Source organism: Myodes glareolus, chromosome 14, assembly GCF_982192425.1.
Source record: "Myodes glareolus chromosome 14, mMyoGla1.1, whole genome shotgun sequence".
NCBI lineage: Eukaryota > Metazoa > Chordata > Mammalia > Rodentia > Cricetidae > Myodes > Myodes glareolus.
The window spans coordinates 42,572,471-42,593,445 of NC_142039.1; the positions used below are offsets into that span (position 1 = coordinate 42,572,471).

General features: G+C 46.7%; 1 protein-coding gene across 5 annotated transcripts in view; it reads left to right on the forward strand.

Annotated features, from left to right (window-relative positions):
- The window catches only part of Gpld1 (glycosylphosphatidylinositol specific phospholipase D1), a 53,436-nt gene extending 34,297 nt beyond the window's left edge, over window positions 1-19,139 (forward strand). For all 5 annotated transcript variants that reach the window (XM_048428021.3, XM_048428023.3, XM_048428022.3 and 2 more), the window contains 12 exons: window positions 417-603; window positions 3,661-3,771; window positions 4,264-4,338; window positions 4,430-4,586; window positions 6,681-6,822; window positions 8,251-8,356; window positions 8,430-8,523; window positions 12,260-12,439; window positions 12,936-13,096; window positions 15,360-15,386; window positions 15,482-15,532; window positions 18,418-19,139. In XM_048428021.3, the coding sequence (XP_048283978.3) occupies window positions 417-603; window positions 3,661-3,771; window positions 4,264-4,338; window positions 4,430-4,586; window positions 6,681-6,822; window positions 8,251-8,356; window positions 8,430-8,523; window positions 12,260-12,439; window positions 12,936-13,096; window positions 15,360-15,386; window positions 15,482-15,532; window positions 18,418-18,504 (1,378 nt within the window). In that variant the 3' untranslated portion in view covers window positions 18,505-19,139. The remainder of the gene's footprint in view (window positions 1-416; window positions 604-3,660; window positions 3,772-4,263; window positions 4,339-4,429; window positions 4,587-6,680; window positions 6,823-8,250; window positions 8,357-8,429; window positions 8,524-12,259; window positions 12,440-12,935; window positions 13,097-15,359; window positions 15,387-15,481; window positions 15,533-18,417) is intronic.
- Window positions 19,140-20,975: the final 1,836 nt, after the last annotated feature.

The window sequence follows — 20,975 nt, forward strand, 5'->3', positions numbered from 1 at the left end:
TTTAGGAATACCAGTTCAGTTCACACATTAAATATGTTGGTTAACCAACTGAATGTCATAAAAGCTGGGCTGTGTCAGTTGGATAGAAATCGACCATGTGTTTGATTAAGTAACAACAGACCAAACAAGCCAACCCAGGATCTCAGTGGCTGCTTGTAGGACACACACCTTTGTGAGGCTGCTCTTCCCCTACTCTGGTTCTGTGGTCCAGAAAGGCCCAGATGCCTCTAGTTGTCCGTTTTTGTTTTATTTCCCACAAGGAGAGCAACACTGAATCCCATAAATGATAGATCCCCCAAATGAATGTCCTCAGCAGTCATGCAGAACGTGGGGTCGTCTGGGAAAGCTGGATTGCTGGGTTCTGGAGAGCAGAGCAGGCAGTGTTACCCGAGCCCTCAGTTCTCTTCTTCCCTAAGGGTCATGGCCTCAGCCGACCTCAACCAGGATGGGCACAGTGACCTCGTGGTGGGTGCGCCAGGCTACAGCCACCCTGGCCGCTTCCAGATTGGGCGGGTGTACATCGTCTATGGCAACGATCTGGGCCTGCCCCCGGTTGACCTAGACCTAGACAAGGAGGCCCACGGGATCCTGCAGGGCTTCCAGGTGAGAACTCCTGTCACATCCTTCCTCTCTTGGGGTGAGTAAGCCATTGCTGACATTTTGGTACGTTTTCATTGTCTTTGTTTTCCTGGTACTGGGGTTAAAGCCAGGGCTTCACCCACCTCTGCTCTACCACAGAGCCCTACTCCAGCCCCTCAGGCGCTAGACAAGCAAAGAACTCTTGCTGAGCCCTCTCCTTAGCTCCTCAGAGAGTGCTAAGCAAGCACTCTACCACTCAGCCACCTTTCCTGAATTGGAGGATTCTGAGACGGCATTCTACCACTGAGCTATGCTCCCAGCCCTTCTTTGGGGGAGTGTAGGCAGGTATTCTATTTCTGAGTCATGAACCAGCCGCTCATTGGAGGGGCTCTAGGTAGCACCCTACTGCTGAGTCACTGCCCCCAGTCTTACACTGCACATTTTAAGAGAAGGTCTCCAGATGAGTCACTGAGATGAGGAGAACAATTCTGGCGCCGCCTACACGGATGCAGCGCCTCTCACTGTTACCATCATCTTCGCTTTGTTTATCTCAATCTGTTACGTAGCTCTGAGCAGGAAATACAGTGCCCTCTCCAAATAATGTGTGCTGTTTACAACAGCTTCAAGTGGACATCTGGACTTTGATTTCTTTTCTATTTTAAGAGATGGGCTCTCACACTGGAGCCCAGACCTCCTTGGAATTCACTGTGTAGTCCAGGCGGGTCTTGAACTCCTCAGTGCCTGTTCCTCCTGGTACGGAGGTGGGTAGCTTCAGTGAAGAGCTGCAGTTGCTTGATGATGCAGCACAGTGGTTGAAGACAGAGTCGCCATATGCTTTCCATCATTTCCCCTGTGTAACCCGGTTGTCTTCTATAATTATGGAGTGTGGGTCAAAGTCTAAACCAGTCATGAGCACATCTCTGAACTCCATGCCTTGCATAGATGCTGTTGCTTTGCTCTGGTCAGTCTTTTATCACCAGGGGAAACCCACAGTCACTGTGTATGTTTGTCACCAAATCAGAGTGTTCATTCCTCTTGGGAACACTCAGGGCCCTGGAGGGCTTTGCGGACACGAAAGGCATTAGCCATTTTAGTAGCATGGAGGAACACCAGAGCTTCACTGCTGCTCACAGAAGAGGCTTTGATGGCACCGACCTGACCATGAATCTCTGAGTGTCAAGTGCTGGGGATTAGAAACCTAACTTTGTGGATCAATGGTGGCCATGTGATTGGGCAAGTCGCTTCTCCATTGCTAGCTATTAGTGCTGTGGGGAGAAAAGATGCCATCCTGCCTGTCTGTAAAGATGGGAGAATCAAAAGCACTAGGGATTTGTGAACTAGTGTAGGCTCCGAGGAAAGCAGTCGTGGCCCTGCCAGGTGGAACTGAGTTGCCTACCACGTGTATGAGGTCACACTGTAAAGGCTGTTCCATTTTCTGGAGCCTTCTGATACCACAAGAAGCATTTTCAAAATAAGTCAAGTCACGCCTGTCTCCTTTATCTCTGTATGGTCACTGCAGTGAGGCTGGTGGGTAAAGTTCACAATTCTGGGCAATGGCTTCCTGCATGGTACATTCTCTAAGCCCACATGGGATGGGGGAGGTGGCTCCACAATGCTCTCCTCTCCTGTGACCTTTGGCAGTTTGAAAGATGGCCTGCCGAAGGCAAAGACTAGACTTTGGAAGCCTGAGCCCAGCCCTGTGTCATTAGGAGCCTCCCTTTGTCCTTGGCTACCATGGTGTTTTAAGGCTGCTGTCTCAAAGCTTCCCTGTGCTTTGTGGTGAATGAATGGCTGAATCTCAACAGGGCTTAACAGCACAGCTGTTGGGATGACACAGCCCATCTGTAGAGGGCAAGGCTCAGCTCATCACCGGTCCCCACCCAACCCTAGCACGCATTTGGTCCTGGAGTAGTTCCCTGTCCTTTGTCATGATCCTGAATTATTTCATAAGGCCAGATGCCACAGATACCATTGTGCACACCATAGGAATTAGTCCATGGATCATATACGGGGCACTGGGTCGTATGTGATGTGGCAACATTGTCATCACCATCACCATCACCATCACCAGACCATTCCCTGTGGATAAGCTGCGGAGGAAATAGTGAAGCAGCTGAAGAGTTAGGCTTAGGCTGATTTTAGACAGGAGCAGGGAAAATATCCATAGAGAAAAATCTATGTTGGGAACAAATTGTGTTGGAATAGAGCCAGTTTTGCTCTCATGAAAGGGATGTGAAGTTGGTAACAACAGCACTAAGTTTGGTTGACTTTTCTGCCACAGTGGGGAGGTCTGACCGCTGTGCTCTACACTATCCATCAACAATGCGTGTTTGTGTATGCGAAATGGGGTCATTGAATGGGAGACTGTTTTTTGACGTAATTGCTTTAAATTGAACTGGATAGCCATCTTAGGCTGGCAGCTACCATGCCAGGCAGTGTGGCTCTGCCTCTACGTCGTGAGTGTTGGACAGAAATCCGCTGCTGTTCTTCTGTGGTTATTTCTTTAGAAACTTTCAGCGGGGCCTGGTGATGTAGGCCTGCCAGCCTAGCTACTCAGGAGTCTGAGACAGAAGGGAGGGTCATATGTACAAGGCCTGCCTAAGTTACAAAGTGAGTTCAAGGCCAACTTGGGCAATTTAGTGAGACCCTCTCTCAAAAATGAAAAAAAAATACAAAAAGGGCTGGAAATATAGTTCAATGGTAGAGTACTTGCCTAGCACGTGTGAGACATTCAGTTCAACACCTAGCACCACATGTACGCGCGCATACACACACACACACACACACACACACACACACACACACGATACTGTAGAGTGGGTTGAAGTGTGCACAGACCATTTCTACACATCCAGAGCTCCTCAGGACTGTCTCTTTCTTGTATTTCATCTTTTTCTCAAGACAGACAAACTTGCCCAAAGTCCACCTAAGATGGAGCTACCCAGATGTGTCTCAAACATGCTACCGAGCAGTGAGGTTTTGGGCCTCAGCCTGTGGGCAATAGGCTGGGGGCCCAGGCTTTCCACACTGGGAGTCTGAAGGCCACACTTAGCCCCAGAGAAGTAACTTGTGTTTCTTCAGCCTTCAGGTCGCTTTGGCTCAGCTTTGGCCGTGCTGGACTTCAACAAGGATGGGCTGCCTGACTTGGCTGTGGGGGCCCCCTCTGTGGGCTCCAGGCAGCTCACCTACAATGTAAGGCTGAGAAGAAGGCAGAGGTGGGGAAGGGGCCAGGGCCAGGGAGCAGTGTGTCTGGCAGGGAGGAGACAAGAACTGAGAGAAGTGTGTTCTGGGGAAAACCAGGCTTAGGTCCTTTGTCCCACACAGCAGTGACTACAGACTGGGAGGCAGGAATAAAATGGCCTCTCCCCCATCCCTGCTTTGGGGTTCTCTTAAGTATCATGGAAAAGAAGCATAGTTAGGTATGGTGATACATGACTGTAATCCCTGCCAGGAGGCTGAAGCAGGAGGATAGCCTTGAGTTCAATGCTAGTCTGGTCTGCATAGTGAGTTCCTGGCCAGTATGGGATATATATATCAAAACCTTGTGTTAAACAAACAACAATAATAAACTCCAATGTCCAGACTGCGTTTCTGGGGATAGTAGGTCTTCTCTGTTTTACTGTCTGTTTAGGGTTCTCTATACCGTGAAAGCATTATGGCTTGTTGCTGTTTGTGCTTGTCCAGGGTGCAGTGTATGTCTACTATGGGTCCCGGCAGGGGAGGCTGTCTTCTGCCCCCAACATCACTATCTCCTGCAAGGTACGTCTCTGCCTTGTGCCAGGGTCTCACTCAACTGCTGCCCCATGGCCTCTGGGGCTGACAGATTGTGCTTTCCTGTTTCCCTCCGAAGGACACCTACTGCAACCTGGGCTGGACCCTCCTGGCAGCAGATGTGGATGGAGATGGCCAGCCCGACCTGGTGATCAGCTCACCTTTCGCACCGGGTGGAGGGAAGCAGAGGGGGATCGTGGCTGCCTTCTACTCACACCCCAGACGGAGTGACAGAGGTAGAAGCTGGTGGGGCAGGGGCAGAGATCGCAGATTGGCTGTGCCTGTGATATCTCTTGCATATGGGTCTGTGTCCTTTTCCTGAATGTGCTATGATGTCACTTGCTAGGAGACAGGCTCTCATGCTAACAGGTACTGGCAAGAGATGGCAAAAGAATCACCAGTGAGGACAGGCAAGATGGCTCAGCAGGTGAGGGGCTTGCTGCTAAGCCTGACAACCTGAGTTTGATCTCCAGAATCCATATGGTGGAAGGAGAGAGCTAACTCCCAAAACGGTGCTTTTGACCTCCACATGCATGGCTTGTGGGTACACACACAACATAAATAAATGCTTAAAAAATATTTCTTCCTGAGTGTACACAAAAGCCCAAAGGAGACAAGAGGTTACTCTTTTTTAACATAATTTTTAAAATTGATTTAACATAATTTAAAAATTTTTCACATCATGCATTACCCCAATCCTGCCCATTTCCCATTTTCTCCATATCTGCCTCTGCCTGTAGCGTTCCCCCAAAAGACAATTTTTAAAAGTTGATTAAAAACAAAACAAATCAATCAAGCAAACAAACAGAAAACCCACTTCTCGCCTCATCACGCTCATCTTAGCAACCCTGGGAGCTGGGGTGTGTCGAGAAGTATCCCTTTTTGTCCACTCAGATTTACTTGCAAATGTTCATTGTGTAATGTGTTGTTGGCCTGGTCCAAGGCCTCTGGCTTCTGGTGATCCCTTAATACTGAGCCCTCACCAAGACTCCTCTCAGATATCCTGCTCTTGCCCCAAGTCATGAAGATCCCGCGGCTGGGTCAGCAGGGTCACGGATGGGGTAGATTTGGGGTGTGCCAACTCAAAGCCTGTGGGTCTGGGTGATAGCTGATTTGGTCAGTCCTGGCTGCTGGGACTGGCCCCCTGAGGTGAGGTGGAGCCAGCTTTTCTATGCCCATATCAGGCATATCTATGCCCATCTCATGCCTGTGGTGAGGTGTGGGACATTTCTACCAAGTGTGGCCTTTGGAGGTAACACAGGCCACAGATACCAACAGAGCCCCCAGCTGTGGCAGGACCACAGACCCAGCTGCAGCTTGGGCCTGGATGTCACCATAGCCCTGTGAGGCAGTGCAGACCACTAAGATCCTGGCCACAGCCCTGGCTACAGCATGACCCTCAGACACCAATTTGGCCTCAGATGGTAGCCTTAACCCCGGGTATCCACATGGCTTTCAATGGTGACAGGAGTCATGGACATCAACACAGATGGCTGCATTAGGGCCACACACCCAGACATGCCACCGTTTGGGTCTGGATGACATCATGGCCCAGAGTGGCAGCACAAGCCACTATGGAAATGACTTTTGCTGAGGCCAAAGTTATTCTAGTTGTTCCAACTGCCCCAAGAAAGGCCTTTCCTTCCTTCCTTCCTTCTTTCTTTCCTTCCTTCCTTCCTTCCTTCCTTCCTTCCTTCCTTCTTTCCTTCCTTCCTTTTTCTGAAGCTTTGGAGTCTGTCCTGAAACTAGCTCTTGTAGACCAGGCTGGCCTTGAACTCACAGAGATCCACCTGCCTCTGCCTTCCAGTGCTGGGATTAAAGGCGTGCGCCACCACCGCCCAGCTGAGAAAGGCCTTTCAAAACAGTCTTTACCCTTTGGAAATGAGCTCCAGCAACATGCTTCTTGTCTGAAGAGTGCCATCTACTGCTGATGTTGGGGTCCTGGGATCCATATATGACAAAGGGGCTCTCACAAAATCTCAGAAGCTGCTTGGTTCTCATATGTTCATAAACAGGATGCTTCCTTTCAACTCCACATCCTCCCTCATAAAGGGAATGGGGCCCATTCATTCAGTCACATAGGGGTTTGTTTTAGACAGGGTCTCATGACACTCAGGCTAGTCTCAAATTACATAGAGTCAAGGATGACCTTGAACTCTTGATCCTTTTGCTTCCACATCCCAAGTTCTGAGATTATATATGTGCATCAACATGCCCATAACAAACCTTTCTCTTTGTTTCTTTCATGTTCTTCATGTTCATTCACTGGGACTGGGTGTCACTGATTGGTAATTGGTTAGTTGATTGATGGAGACTGTTTATTTTTTTAGAAACACTGACTGCAGAGGAAGCTGACTGGAAGGTGAGCGGTGAGGAGGACTTCTCTTGGTTTGGATACTCCCTTCATGGGGTCACAGTGACAAACAGAACCCTGCTGCTGGTTGGGAGCCCAACCTGGAAGAACGTCAGCAGGTCAGTGTTGACACTGGGGTCTGGGGAAACCATGCATAGGGGCTGGTGCCAGCTACTTGTGGGGCCTTCCTAAGTGTGGGGTGCAAAGAAAGGGCTGAGTGGCTATTGCCCTAAAAGGAATAGCCTCAGCTCTGGAGCGAGGGCGCAGAGATTTCGTCTTAGAAACTGCAGTAAGTGCACTGGCTTGCAAGAAGCACAGCAACAAATTCCTTAGCCCGGGAGTTTAAACACAGAAAGATTTCATTTTACTGTCTGGAAGCTGGCAATCCAAGATCAAAGTGTGGGCAGGGTTCTTCTGGAGCCTGTTTGGCTTCCTTCTGTCGCCTTCCTTCTGGCAGCTTTCCTGCTGCCTGCACTGGGCCATCTCTGTGAGACACAGCTCTTACCTCAAAGGACATGAGAAACAGTTTAATTCTTAAAAAAAAAAATCTGTGTCCCTCAGAGGCCAGGAGAGAGTGTTGGATCTCCTGAACTGGGTAACAGCAATTGTGAACCACCATGTGGGTGCTGGGAGTCGAACCCTAGTTCTCTGAAAGAGCAGCCTGTGCTGTTAACAACCGAGCTGTATCTGCAGTCCCAGGAACAGCTTATTCTTGAGTCAAGCAGGAATGACTGAGGCACAGGAACACAGATTCAAGTTGCTCAATAGCATGTTTCAAGGCGGAAATGATTTCATGAAATTAGTTCTGTTACAGAACAAAAGAAAATAAGAAATAAAAGTATTTCCCCAAATAAATTGGCGGAAACAACAGTTAGGTGGGTTACAGAACCACAAGGACTCCATACTATGGTTCCAGAGGGTTCTGAGTCTCTGAGCTGGGGAAGACCGTTAGCTATGGATCTCAAAGGGTTTGACCTGAGAGTCACAGGCATGCTAGGTCAGATGGAGAAGTGGGCAGTGACCGGCAGCTCTGAAGGGAACCAAAGGTAGCCAAAGGCAACTTGGCTCTGGATCTTCAGCATTACAGTACTCAGGAAGCAAATCAATCATCTCCGCCCTGGGAAGGCCAGGTGCCTCTGGTTTGTCTGTGTACTTATCTGTTTCTATGAGGGCTAAGTCATCTTCGATTATGGCTCTCCCGAGTGTTCTCTTCACTTGGTGACCCCTTTAAAGATACTGCCTCCCATACAGTCTGATTCTGAAATACTGGCAGTCAGGACACCAGCAGTGGGGTGGGTGGAGAGTGTGATTCAGCCCCTGGCAGCAGGCATCACCGCTTTGCTGGAGTGGGGGGCAGAGGGTGGATGTGAGACTCGGAAGCCTCCATGTTGGTGAGATTAACTTCATAGGTGCCAATGTTGGTGAACAGGATCACAGGACAGAGTCCCAGGGATGCAGGCTGGGGTGAGGCTCAGCTTCTTCCACGGACACTTAATCCTCAGGGCTCTGCATCCTGCACCCGCCACTGACCACTGTGTTCTCCCCAGGTTGGCACGCTCAAGCCATAGGATCCATGAGAAAAACAGCCTGGGAAGGGTGTATGGCTATTTTCCGCCAAACTGTCAGAGTGAAATCACTATCTCAGGCGATAAGGTACTTCAGCCTCTTTCTCAACGATGTGTGTACTTAGCTTGGTTGATCAGTAATGATCTATGGTTCTTTGCAGGCAATGGGAAAGTTGGGCGCCTCTCTGTCAAGTGGCCATGTGAGGCTGAACGGAACCCTAACACAAGTGCTATTGGTTGGAGCCCCTACTCATGGTAGGTCACCTACATGTTTATGATTTTTTTTAAATCTAGTTGTTTTATTACCAATAAAGACTCAGGAGTCAGATATTGGGGAGAAAACTTGATAGATCAAAGATGTGGTGGAGGGGGGCTGGAGAGATGGCTCGGTGGTTAAGAGCACTTACCGTGCCTCCTGAGGACTTGGGTTCAATTCTCAGCACCCACATGGCAGCTGACAACTGCCTCTAATGCTAAGATCTGGCACCCTCACCCAGACATACATTGAGGCAAAATACTAATGCAAATGAAATAAAAGTAAATAAAGTATTAAAAAAGATGTGATGGAGGAGCGACCAGCTGACCATCTCTCCACATTTCTAAGACCTAAGGGAAAGGACAAAAAGCCCAAGAATCTCCAAGTCCCTCTCTACTTCTTCCTGTCTCTCTCTATCCACATCCTGGGTCCTCTGTATTCTCTATGATTAATTCTTATCAACTAGTTAGTGACTCTGCCCCCTGACTCAAGGTTAAGTTTATGAACAGAGTCTTGGGGTGTCACAGTGAGATCAAATATCCCGCAGCAACAAGTCATAAGGCTCTTTGACCATATTGTCTTAGTAGAAAGTCAAGAGAACTTGCCAAACACAAGTGGACTTATATATTTCCTTTTAAAAAATCTTGAGTATTAAGTTGTGTACCTTTGGGGTACTTATTTAACCTTTCTGAACTTCTATATCATCATCTATAAAATAGTTATGGTATTTATTTCAAAAGTTGTTGAAAATGATGCATGAGAATGTGTCTAAAGCTCCCACACCAGCGACCCCAGAGCTAGAGAAGAGCAGTTTTGTTTTGTTTCTGCTTTTGTTATTGAGACTCTATTTAGCCCAGGCTCACAAAAAAGCTGGAGTGGACTCTGCTGGTTCCCAATCCTGCAGGCCAAGTGGAGGCAGGAGGTCAGGAGTTCAAGGCAAGCCTGGACTGTATGACTGTCTCAACAAACAAGCACACCTAAAAAAAAACTCTTGGAACAGACAGCTAGATAGACAGACTCAGTGGTTAAGAGCACTGGGTGCTCTCCTGGTTCCCAGCAACCATGCTATGTGCTCTTGTGGGCACACGTGGCACACATACACAGAATAAATATTTAAAAAGCTTGTGTTTAAAGTTTTTAAAATTATTTTTATTCTTTTACTTTAGTTTTAATCAAGTCCTTTAATAATGCTGGCCACCTGAAGTGTGTGTGGGTTAGGGGTTGGGATAGAAGGTCCACCTGCAACTTCCTTATGTAATTGTCACTCTTAATTAAAAATGCATTTATATCTCATCATGACCATGTTCTCTGTCAATATTCTCCAAAAACATCATTGTCCTTCCTGCCACTGTCCTTTGAGGGAAACAGTCAGGTGTCGCTGTTCTGAGGGAGGGCTGGGCCGTAGGCACAGAAACCAGAGCTGGAGAAATTATGGACGACTTTTCTGATGCGATGGGCACCTCAGGGAGATTTCCAGACTAGAGAAGCCAATCTTCCCCGAGACCTTCCCTGAATAGTGCCAGACAATCATTTCTGAATGATTGCCTACTCTCCGAGGGGAAGAGACTTGTATCTGGCAAAGGCTCGGCTGCATGGTCACTGCATGGCTGGGGACGGGACAGTGTGAGGACATGCTGCAGAGAGCACTACAAATGCGCCTCTCCGTTCTTTTCTAGGAAGTCTGCTACAGACCGGCTCAGGGGAGCCACTCAGACCGTAGGGAATCAGGGCGAAGGCACAGGGGAGATCAGGATACGGCGAGGAAAGTGACACACAGACACTCTTCAATGTTGAGACATGCTGTTGCGATTTACTTACTTCAGTGCAGGATTATATATTTTTTTACAATCAAAGAACTTGGCAAAGGCATACATCATCAAATCATAAAACAGAAAAGAACAGCATAAAATAGTTTACAAAAAGAATCTTTGAAGATGCTTTGACTTGGGCACAAGGACTTCTGCTTTCTCACACTTTACAAAACAAACTCTCTCCTCTTGCCTTGAAAGAGATCACTGCCCTTGAGCTAGACCATCTTTATCAGCTTGCAGGTGGCTGGTTGGTTTGAGCTAAGTGACCTTGTGTGCCTGGCTGAGAAAGAAAAAGGCTACTATCTCCCTGGGAAAGTTTTCTGCTAGGAAAATTCTAATACATAGTCTTGAATCTCTCTGAAGTTTACTTTATATCACTAACTTCAACTCTCCTCCCTTCTCAATTCTCAGGCTCAGATATTGTCAGCTTAGGCTAGGTCTTTTTCTTCCCATAAGAAAGGTTTCATAGGCCTTCTATTTACAACTGTACATATTTCTCAGGCAAATGCCTAAAGCTTCTAAGGTTTTTCCTAGTAAAATTAACTCCTTTTGTTCCACATCATCAAGGAATTGTCCTAATGATGATTCTGGCAATTCCCAGAACTAGCTACTTTTTTAAGGTTTTAATGAATACTGGGGCAAAGTTCAAAAATGTCCTCAGCAGTTTTGTTTGCATCCACAACTGCCTGGAATAGTCTGATCTGTTAGCAATATGCAAGAATCACAAAGAACATACAGACAAGGGAAAAGACACACACATGGCTCCAAGGACAGCCAGGTTGAGTCAGTATTAATGACAATTCAGGTAGCATTACACCACAACTGATTGCCAAGGGACCGCCTGGAACATACAACTCCTAGAAGCACAAATCCCAATCCTACCGGCAATATTTGCCCATCCAGTCAGCATTTCTGCTACACTGGCGAGACAGCCGTGGATGTAGCAGAAGTCATTTCCAAACTCTCCGGGCACACATCACTCATTTACTTTTCTTTCTTTTCTTTTAAACCAATACTTTATTTAACTTTATTTTGTGTGCATTGGTGTGAAGGTGTCAGATTCCCTGGGACTGCAGCTGTAGACTACACAGTTGTTAGCTGCCATGTGGGTGCTGGGAATGTAATGAACTTGGGTCCTTGGGAGGAGCAGTCAGTGCTCTTAACAGTGGAGTCATCTCTCCACTCCTTCATTTTCTTTTTCTTATGACTCTACTGGATGCTGAGATAAGGTTCCCAGACTTTTCTGGTAAATTGTTCTTTGTAAGAAATACAATAGACTGCCTACAAACCACAATCCCAGAGAACTTAAGACAACAATGAGAACACTAAGGGAGACTTATATAGATCTAATCTACATGGGAAGTAGAAAAAGACAAGATCTCCTGAGTAAATTGGGAGCATGGAGACCTTGGGGAAAGGTTAAAGGGGGGGATGGGAAAAGCAGAGAGGGGAGCTGAGAAAAATGTAGAGCTCAATAAAAATCAATAAAAAATATTGAACTGAAGGGAAATAAAACACAATATATCAAAAAAGAAATCCAATAGAAAGCATAATTTTCATTATAGGTGAAGCACCTCTATAATCCAGACCTTAAGATGATCAGGAGTTCAATGTCAAGGTCATCCTCAGCTAGATACTGAGTTTGAGGCTGGCTTGTCTCAAAGAAAAAAAAAAGGAAGGTAGGAAAAGATAGCAAGATGGTCAGGTAGACAATAATGTACTGGGGTGGAGCAGCTACGTGAGGGGTTGCCTAGCTGCCTGTATATACCTCAGTGCCCGTGCATCGCTAGTCATATCTTCCCACCCCGGGAACCACACTGTCCTGTGTGTCCACGCGCAGTGAACATGCCCGAGGAACAAAGGGGTACTGGTGGGATCCCAGCTTCACTTTCATGACACTCAGAGATCTTGTGGCTTGTTTCAGATGACGTGTCTAAAATGGCATTCCTAACCATGACCCTGCACCAGGGCGGAGCCACGCGCATGTACGAGCTAGCCCTGGAGAAAACACAGCCTGCCCTGCTCAGCACCTTCAGCGGAGACCGACGTTTTTCTCGATTTGGTAGCGTTCTACACCTGACTGATTTGGATGATGACGGTTTAGGTAAGGTGGGAACAGTGACCTTAGCTAAATTTAACTCCCTATATATCCAATGGACCTGTGTCCCAGTTAGATGGCCCTCTGATTGACAGTCCACTGGTCCAAGGGACATTTTTTTTTTTTAAATACAAAGTCTCACATAGTTCAGGTTTGCTTCCAACTCCTCACGTACTCAGCTGCTTTTCACTACTGATCCTCCTGCCTTCACCTCCCAAGTGCTGGCACTGCACGTGTGTGTCACGTTGGGTTCAAGGGCTCCCATAGATCTGAACTTAGATGCATGGGAACAATCTGCACTTCCTAAAGACTTGGTGGGCGAGTCACCAGGTCCATTACTGATGGACGCCGAAGGGGAAACAAAGGCCTTTAAATGACTTTGGAGGAAGCCAGGGCAGACTGAAGGGCATGCTGATCACTTGTGGGAGGCAGGCTTAGGATCCAGAGGTGCAGGAAGAAGGCTGACAGCAGTCTAATGCCTCCACCCACTTGTGCTTTACAGATGAAATCATCATGGCTGCCCCTCTGAGGATAACAGACATGACTTCTGGTCTGCTAGGGGGAGAAGACGGGAGAGTTTACATTTATAACGGCAAGCATACCACCCTAGGTGACATGACAGGCCAGTGCAAATCCTGGCTGACTCCGTGTCCAGAGGAGAAGGTAAAGGCAGTCTGAGGAGTCCATTCCATGGGAGGCCCAGAGACGGCTGGGAGGTCCCCTGCTTGGTCATCAGCTGGGCTGTGCTGTCTAGCTGTCCAGGTGCTTACAGCTGTGCTGGTTGCCTCTGGAGATGGAGCCCAGCTGGACTTGGTCTTGTTCACAGCTGGCCATGACCTGAGTGGGTGCCCAGGGAATAGCGCAAAAAGCAGGGTCTAGCCACTGGAATGTCACCAAAACTTGTAGCCTTTTGTTTCGCATTTATTGCTTTGTGTTACTCCTTTCTCCGATGGCTTTCCTTATGTTTCCAAGCATTCAGCTTGGCTATTATTATTATTATTATTATCAACTTAAATTTAAAATTAAGGTGTAGTGGCGCATGCCTTTGATCCCAGCACCCAGGAGGCAGAGGCAGTTGGATCTCTGTGAATTTGAGGCCAGCCTACATAGTATAATTGTACATAGTGAGTTTCCTGTCAGGGACACAAAGCGAAACCCTGTCTCAAAAACAAAACAAACAAAATTATTTTTTAAATTGCAAAATGAATGAAAGTTTAGTGTGAAAACTGTAGAAAACAGAGAAACAAAAAGAAGAGCGTTAAAATTAACCTTAGACTTCCACTCTACCGAGCTTCCCCGTTAGCTGGAGTATGTATTCTAGTATCTTCTACACTTTGAAATGTTACTGCTGTGGGGGGTTGGAGGTGAAATTAAATAGCAGGGTCTTGTTATGTAGACCTATCTGGCCTGTAACTGTGGTAGTCCCCCTGCCTCTGCTTCACTAGTGCAGGGATTACAGGCTAGCAGCACTCTGTCCTACTTGGCGTGCGCACAGAAGCACCCTGGGTAGCTGAATGCACCTGAGAGCTATGCAGCTGTTCTGGTGCCAGTGACAAGGAGCCCGCAGGACAGAGGCCGCTGCTCAAGTCACAGTGCACACGGCAGCTGGGAACCCGAGCTAAGACCGTTTCTTAAACTTGTTAACCAATGTGATCATGTGTGATTTTGTTCACAGTTTTTAACTTGATTTATTTTTTAAAGGTAGAGTCCAGGTTGGCCTCAAACTCCTGATCTTCCTGCCCCTACCTCCTAAGTGCTGGGTTGAATCAAACAGTATGCATGTTGAGCATTCCCAGTCTGAAATCTGAGATGCTGCAAAAGCTTAGACTTCCTGAGAGCTGACAGGTCTGGAATGGAATTCCTACAGTAGCGGGCTGGTCTCATGTATAGTCATTAGCATAGTGCACAGAACTGTCAGGCTATGGGCGTAAGCTATTTCCTCTGTGTAGCCTCGGGCCCATCCCCATGAGATCTATGCATCTATAGATACTCCAGAATCAGAAAGTTCCCAAATCCAAACGTCTGGAGCCAGGCATTCTGGATAAGGACTATTCATTATATACTGAGGTCATTGCTGGGTCAGTGAGGTGGCTTAGTGGGTAAAGGAGCTTGCTTCTAAGCCAGGGAACCTAGAGTCCACATGGCAGGAGGGAATCTACTCTCCAAAGCTGTCGCTGACCTCCACATGGATGCCTTGGCACATGTATATGCACACACAACCCAAATAAAATAAAAACCAGATAGCACTTTATGGGGAAAAAGTACACATTGTAGCTGGGCAATGATGGCGCATGTCTTTAATCCCAGCGCTTGGGAGGTAGAGGCAGGTGGATCTGTGAGTTCAAAGCCAGTCTAGTTCACAGAGAGAGTTCCAGGACAGGCTCTAAAGATACACAGAGAAACCCTGTGTCAAAACAAAACAAAACAAAACAAAACAGAACAAAACAAAACAAAACAAAAAAACCCAAAAAAACAAATAGATCTTTCTCTAAAAAAAAAAAAAAAAGTAGATATTGTTCTATGGGGTATGGGATATGGTGGTAATGCTGCAATCTTAGCACCCAAGATCAGGAGGCCTGGTTTACACAGGAGCCTGCTGGGAGGGGGTGGGGCTGGGGTTCTATCATCTGCCAACTACATTATCTTGAAATAAATCTGTTTAACTGACCTTCCTGAAGTATTGATCATTAGCCACTTTGATTCAATTATAACCCACAGGGCAAACATTCTCACGGAAATGATTTTACACAACAGATTATGTTTTAGGATCTGAGAGTCTATAAATGGAATTGTTAGGGTTAAAGGGCACACGTCCTCGTAAGGAGAACCCGGAAGTGTTGAAATGTGAGCGCGAGCAGTCAGACTGGCTCAAAGCTCTTCAGCAACAGTAATTACGCTAACAGTCTCCTCCTCGATCTTTTCCCAGGCACAGTATGTACTAATTTCTCCTGAGGTAAGTAGCCACTGTCCCCCAAAGCCTGATACCCCCACCCCCAACTCCTAATATTTACTGCTCCATGCTGAACAACCATCGCGTGTGTTTTACAGGCAAGTTCGAGGTTTGGGAGCTCGCTGGTGTCTGTAAGGTCCAAGGGAAGGGTGAGTAAATAATTGTCCTTGAACCAGATCTGATAATCTCATCTCTTCAGTTTTACAAAAATAGTAACAAATGAACTTACCCCCACTTTTTAGGTACCCCCCCATTCCTAGTCTACAGCAAGGCTTAGCAGAATATAGCCTGTGGGCCAACTATATTTGACTTTTAAAAAAGTGGCTGTCATATTTAGACAGTGGAGAAAATTTTTTTCCCTGACATGAAATTTTTATGAAGTTCTAATTTCAGGGCCCATGACTTAAGGGTGTTCGTTACGTGGTGCTGAGGACCCAGCCTGGCACTTCACAGTGCTCACCCATTCCTGATCTGTCTGTGGTTGTCCACACACTGCAACGGCAGCTTCCGTGACCAACTTCTCATACAGCTCAAGACGGCATCTTGCCCTTCCTGACATTTGCTGTCACCATCCATGAAAGCCACTGTTCAGATTTTGCTGTTTTTGTCCAGACTGCTGGTTCTTAAGTGTTTATTTTATGTCACACGAATGTTCGTGTGCCACAGTCCTCTGTGCTGAGAGTACTGTGTGAGAACTTGGTTCTCTTCTCCCATCATGCGGGTCCCAGAGACTGAACTCGGTGGCAGCTTGCTGGGCGGCAGGCACCTTTACCTGGTAAGCAACACCCTGGCTGCCCCGTCAGTCTTTAGACGAGTCCAGACAGATGCACATGCCATGGCTGCATTTTTACGCATCTTCACTTCTTATCAAATAAGCACACAACACCATTTAATCCTTCTCAATAGTTACACAATACTTTATTCTCTGGACATTACATAACTCAGTTCAATTGCATCCCTGTATTTATGTTATTTCCATTTTTAAACTATTACAGACAGTGTTGCACTGAGCATTCTTACACCTATTTTTTTTTTTTTACACAATTGTGCAAATATCCTTGTAGGCAAGAAACACTGCAGTGGGACTGCTAAAGGAGCATACATTTAATATTACATTTGAATAAATACACTAAGAAATATATTTTAATATATAACTACTAAAGAGCCAGGTGTGGTAGCTCAGGCCTGTAATTCCAGCACACAAAGCTGAGGTAGGAGTTTGAAGCCACTCCAGGACTCAAAGAGTTCAAGGCTAGCCTGGGTCAGAATGAAACCCTGCCTCAGAACAAAGGAAACCAAACTAAACCATTAAACCGTTCATTCACTTCAGGATCTGGTATCCTAAAATTGAGCTAGGTTCTAACATACAAAGTCCCTGCTCTTGAAGACACCCGGGGAAGGCAGGCGCATGGCCTGGCATCGACTAAGGATAAAGAGCAGAGTGCGCAGGAGTCCTAAGTGTAGAAGCCAGCAGCCTGGTAAAGCTCAGGAGGTGCTGGGGACACAGGGCCTGCTAAGACTCATGGGCAAACTGCCCTCTGCTGGCCAGCAGTTCTGACACAGACAAACTTGACACAATGGGCTATCTACTAGAATCAGCAATTCTTAACCATGGGAGAATTCTCCAAAGGATACACTGGGCTTTTATTTACAATTTTATGCATCTTTAAAAAACTGAGATGTTATCAAGAACACTGACCACAGGCAGTGGTGATAAAGGCCAGTTGGAGGTACTTCACAGTTAATTCTGGTCTACAGTGAGTCTTCCTAATCGCAGTGTCAGTATAAACACCCCTCACTTCCCAGCTCACACTGAGACAGGGCATTCAGGCTTAGTGAGCATAAAACAGCAGGACAGCCTTTCCCTGAGACCTGAATCAGGACTCTCAAGACAAGTTTCCTTCCCAGGACACATGAACCTTGTGGCATTGTCAGCCTGGCAACACACCTAAGGAACACTGTCACTGTCCCTGTGCTTTGTTCTTGAGACCTTGTCATGTGGTGAGCCTCACTGGGAAGTTCAGAAGTAGATGGGACAGTGAGACATGGCCTTGTCTCCCACTCACAGCTTAGGTGTTAGGATAAAATGCAGCCAAGGCCTTTGACATCAATGTACAATGACCCAGGGCTAAAGACAGTGGTCAGGTCTAGGAGGCCTTGCAGAACCTGTGGGCCTTGAGGGGACATCTGAGATAAACCAGGGAGATGGTGGGCAGCTAGAAGGGGTTAACTTTAGTGAGGAGCATGCTTTGCCTAGGAAATGAAGACTCAGAATAGAGCTAAAATAAAAGTACATTAAGTACATAAGTAATTTCACAAATAAGGAAAGAGAAGAAGAAATTACCATTTGTCACTGAAAAGATTTTCTCTTTTGCCAACACTGGGCTATTAGGAGGTGCCAGAAAGGGCTCCACCTAGAATTTGAAACATGATACATGGTACATGCATTGCCACCATTATCATCATTTTGGGATTGTTAATTGTGTTAAAATGAAGCCAACAAGATAAGCCTGCTCTGTTTAAATGCTAGCAGCCAACATGACCAGCCACACTTCATTTACCAGCAATGATTTAAAATAACTTTTGGTAGCTCCTCCAAATCAAATTTAACTGTAAACTGTGAAGATTTTGCCATTACAAAAATGTTTCACAACTGGCAGCAGATTTTGAAAACAATTCTGGAAGATGGGCCTGAAAACACTCGGCAGCAAGGATGCTGTCTGACGGTAGCCCCATCAGGTCCTTTCCACTCCAGATACATGGTGCACAGCGCACCACACTGAGGTTCTGGAATAAGCACACACTTGTGTTTTCCATTTTTCAAAAAAATTTTTTTTATGTCCAAGAGGCAGGGGCTGAGGTCAGCTTCACAACTGTGGTTTTCAGAACTTACAGATCAAGAGAGTGGTATATGAGCAAAGGGAAAGACGTGAGTTGTAGCTATGGGGTCTGGCCACCAGGGCTTTCCTATGTATCCCCAGAGCACAGTGTGAGGATTTGGTCATCAATGCTGTCTATATTGTGTCCTCCACAGAACCAAGTGGTTGTCGCTGCTGGAAGAAGTTCTTGGGGAGCCCGGCTCTCTGGGGCACTTCATGTCTACAGCCTCAGTTCGGACTGAAGACGGTCACTCTATTTTCCTGTTCAGCCCCTCCCTCTTGGGCCAAGTCCATCTCCAGGGTGGACAAAGTATTCCTCCAGTGGAGCCATGGTGAAGCCTGACAGAGGTGGGGCTCCTGGAACAGACATGCTGACAGCCAGGTTACCTGGAAATACGGTCAGCTATGTGTGGATACCAGATGACAGGAAACGGCAGGCATTCTGCATCTCCTCTGAGCTTGGGACTATAACAATCACCCCCTCCTCTTCTGTTCGAATACTTGTCTCTCTCTTGCCAAGAAACGGCAGTTGCCTTGTAACACATTCTCTATATCATTGCTCCTTTAAAAAAATCCTTTAGCAGCAGCTGGACCTATTTGGATCTTAAATGTGCCCCAAAATTCCCATGTTGAAATCTTGGTCTCCAGCTGAAGGAGGGTAGAAATTTTGGAGTGGGATCTTGTTGGAGGAAGTTACATCATTAGGGTGTACCAGACCCCAAGTCTTTCCTTGATGCTCCACTTCACAGCTGCATGAAATGGACAGCTCTCCTCTGCCGTGCTGGCTTCTTCCCCAGCTCCAAAGCAACAGGGTCAAGCACCCTAGAACTGACATGGCTGAAACTGTGAGCCAAATAAACACTTCTTTTGAAGCTGCTGATCTTGGGCGTTTTGTCATACTGACGGTGCAGTGAAAACATGGTGGGAAGAGAGAACAGCATGGGGGACGGTGCCCACACACTGCTCCTTCCTCAGTGAAGGTTTAGAAGGACAACCTCAGAAACTAAAGTTCGATGAGCTATCTTGTGCCTCACACGGCTGTGGAGCTGGCTGTTGCAACAAGTGATCGACCTCACCATTGAAATCTCACAGGGTGGTGGGGCTTTGCTGTGATAGGCTGCCAGCTCCACCAACAGAGCAGGAGGGAGTGGTATGGCCTTGAGCCCAGGGTGACCAGAAGGGATGAATGGTCTGTGGCTTCACTTGCTCTTGGCCCATTCTTTAGGGTAGATCCTGTGCTCCATCCTCAACTTGCTAACAGTGACTGGCTGGTCCCCTGTCAGGGGACCAAGGGAGATACTGTTCCTTCTGATCCTGGGAAGTGGTATCAAAAGGAGAAGGAAAGGGGTGACAAGTCCTACTCAGAGAGAGATACCTCTGCAGAGGGAATGTGGAATAGACCAAAGATGACTCATAGGAGAGAAAGAGACAGTTCCCAGACACTCACCCCAGAAGGCACTGCTCACCCTCCAGACTAGCTGTTTTGAGTGTGCGCTACAGCCCCCTAAGACACAGAAGGAAGCAAACAGGGACATTTGGTTTTGCTTGGGTAGTAACTTGCAGTTCAAGCTATCTGAAGAACACTACCAGCAGAAGGGTTATTGTTTTGCCAATCAGCAAATGTAAATGGCAGGGCTAAACCCAGGGCCTTGTGCACATCAGGGCTTTCCCAACCCTGGGCTGATGCACTAGCCCCAAAGTGCCAGTGCTTTTGTTCTGGTAACTGACGAGAGCTTGTATAAATACGGCCACAGCTGACCACAGGATTTGTCTTTGGCTCAGTGTCTGAACACAGCAAGTAGCAGGCACCACTACATTTTTTTTAAAGAAGCTGAAAGGTTATAGAGATGGAAACATCTTCAAGTTGACAGGATTGTCACACTGACAACTGTAACATTGACTCCTCTGTGAGAAATAAAGTGCTATACCACTTTTGAAGGTCAATCTATAGAGAATATTGACCTGATATAGAGAAAAAAATTAGCACATGACAGTCTATTATTCTCAACAGGTGGGTTAACATTTCCTTCCACCACACTTTAACTGAGGTTCTAAGAACCAGTCCCACAATGCCTAGATACTCAAAACAACACTGAACAACTGCTTAGTTTAGTGATCTTTACCTCAAGAAACCAACAGACATTTTCATTTTAGTTTTCTAGCTTTCTCTCTGTACATTTTTAAGGCTTCAAGATAGGAATTGCTTTATGCCTTATTGTCCCAGACTATAAAGTTAGAATGACTGAGGTGGGCTTTTGGTGGAGAGCTCAAGTCTCTGGACTCATTCCAATCCCTCCATGAAATCATCTCTGTGGCCATTACTGAAGTTATCATACTAAAGTTCAAATGTGGCTTCACTGATGCCCAAGAAATAAAGCCTAGCGCAGCTCTTGGAGCCTGCCACACAAAGAGCCTGTGCGTATTCCAGTCTGTTGTCAAGAAGGGCATGCAGAGGGATCATTTCACAGGATGACCTCTGCTCTTCTCACATCGGTTCAGAGGCTCTGAACGTAAGGACAGACTGTCAAAAAGGATCACACTCCCTTGCTCATGCTCGATGTGGGATGTGTGACTGCTTGTTCAGTCATAAAACTCAGTATTTGATATTTTGCAGCATTTCCTTTAAGTAGCAGTTACATTCAAGAACCCTCAATGACCTAACCACTTTTAAAATTTTTACAAACCCTCAGTTCTGTCTTTTTATCTGCGAGAA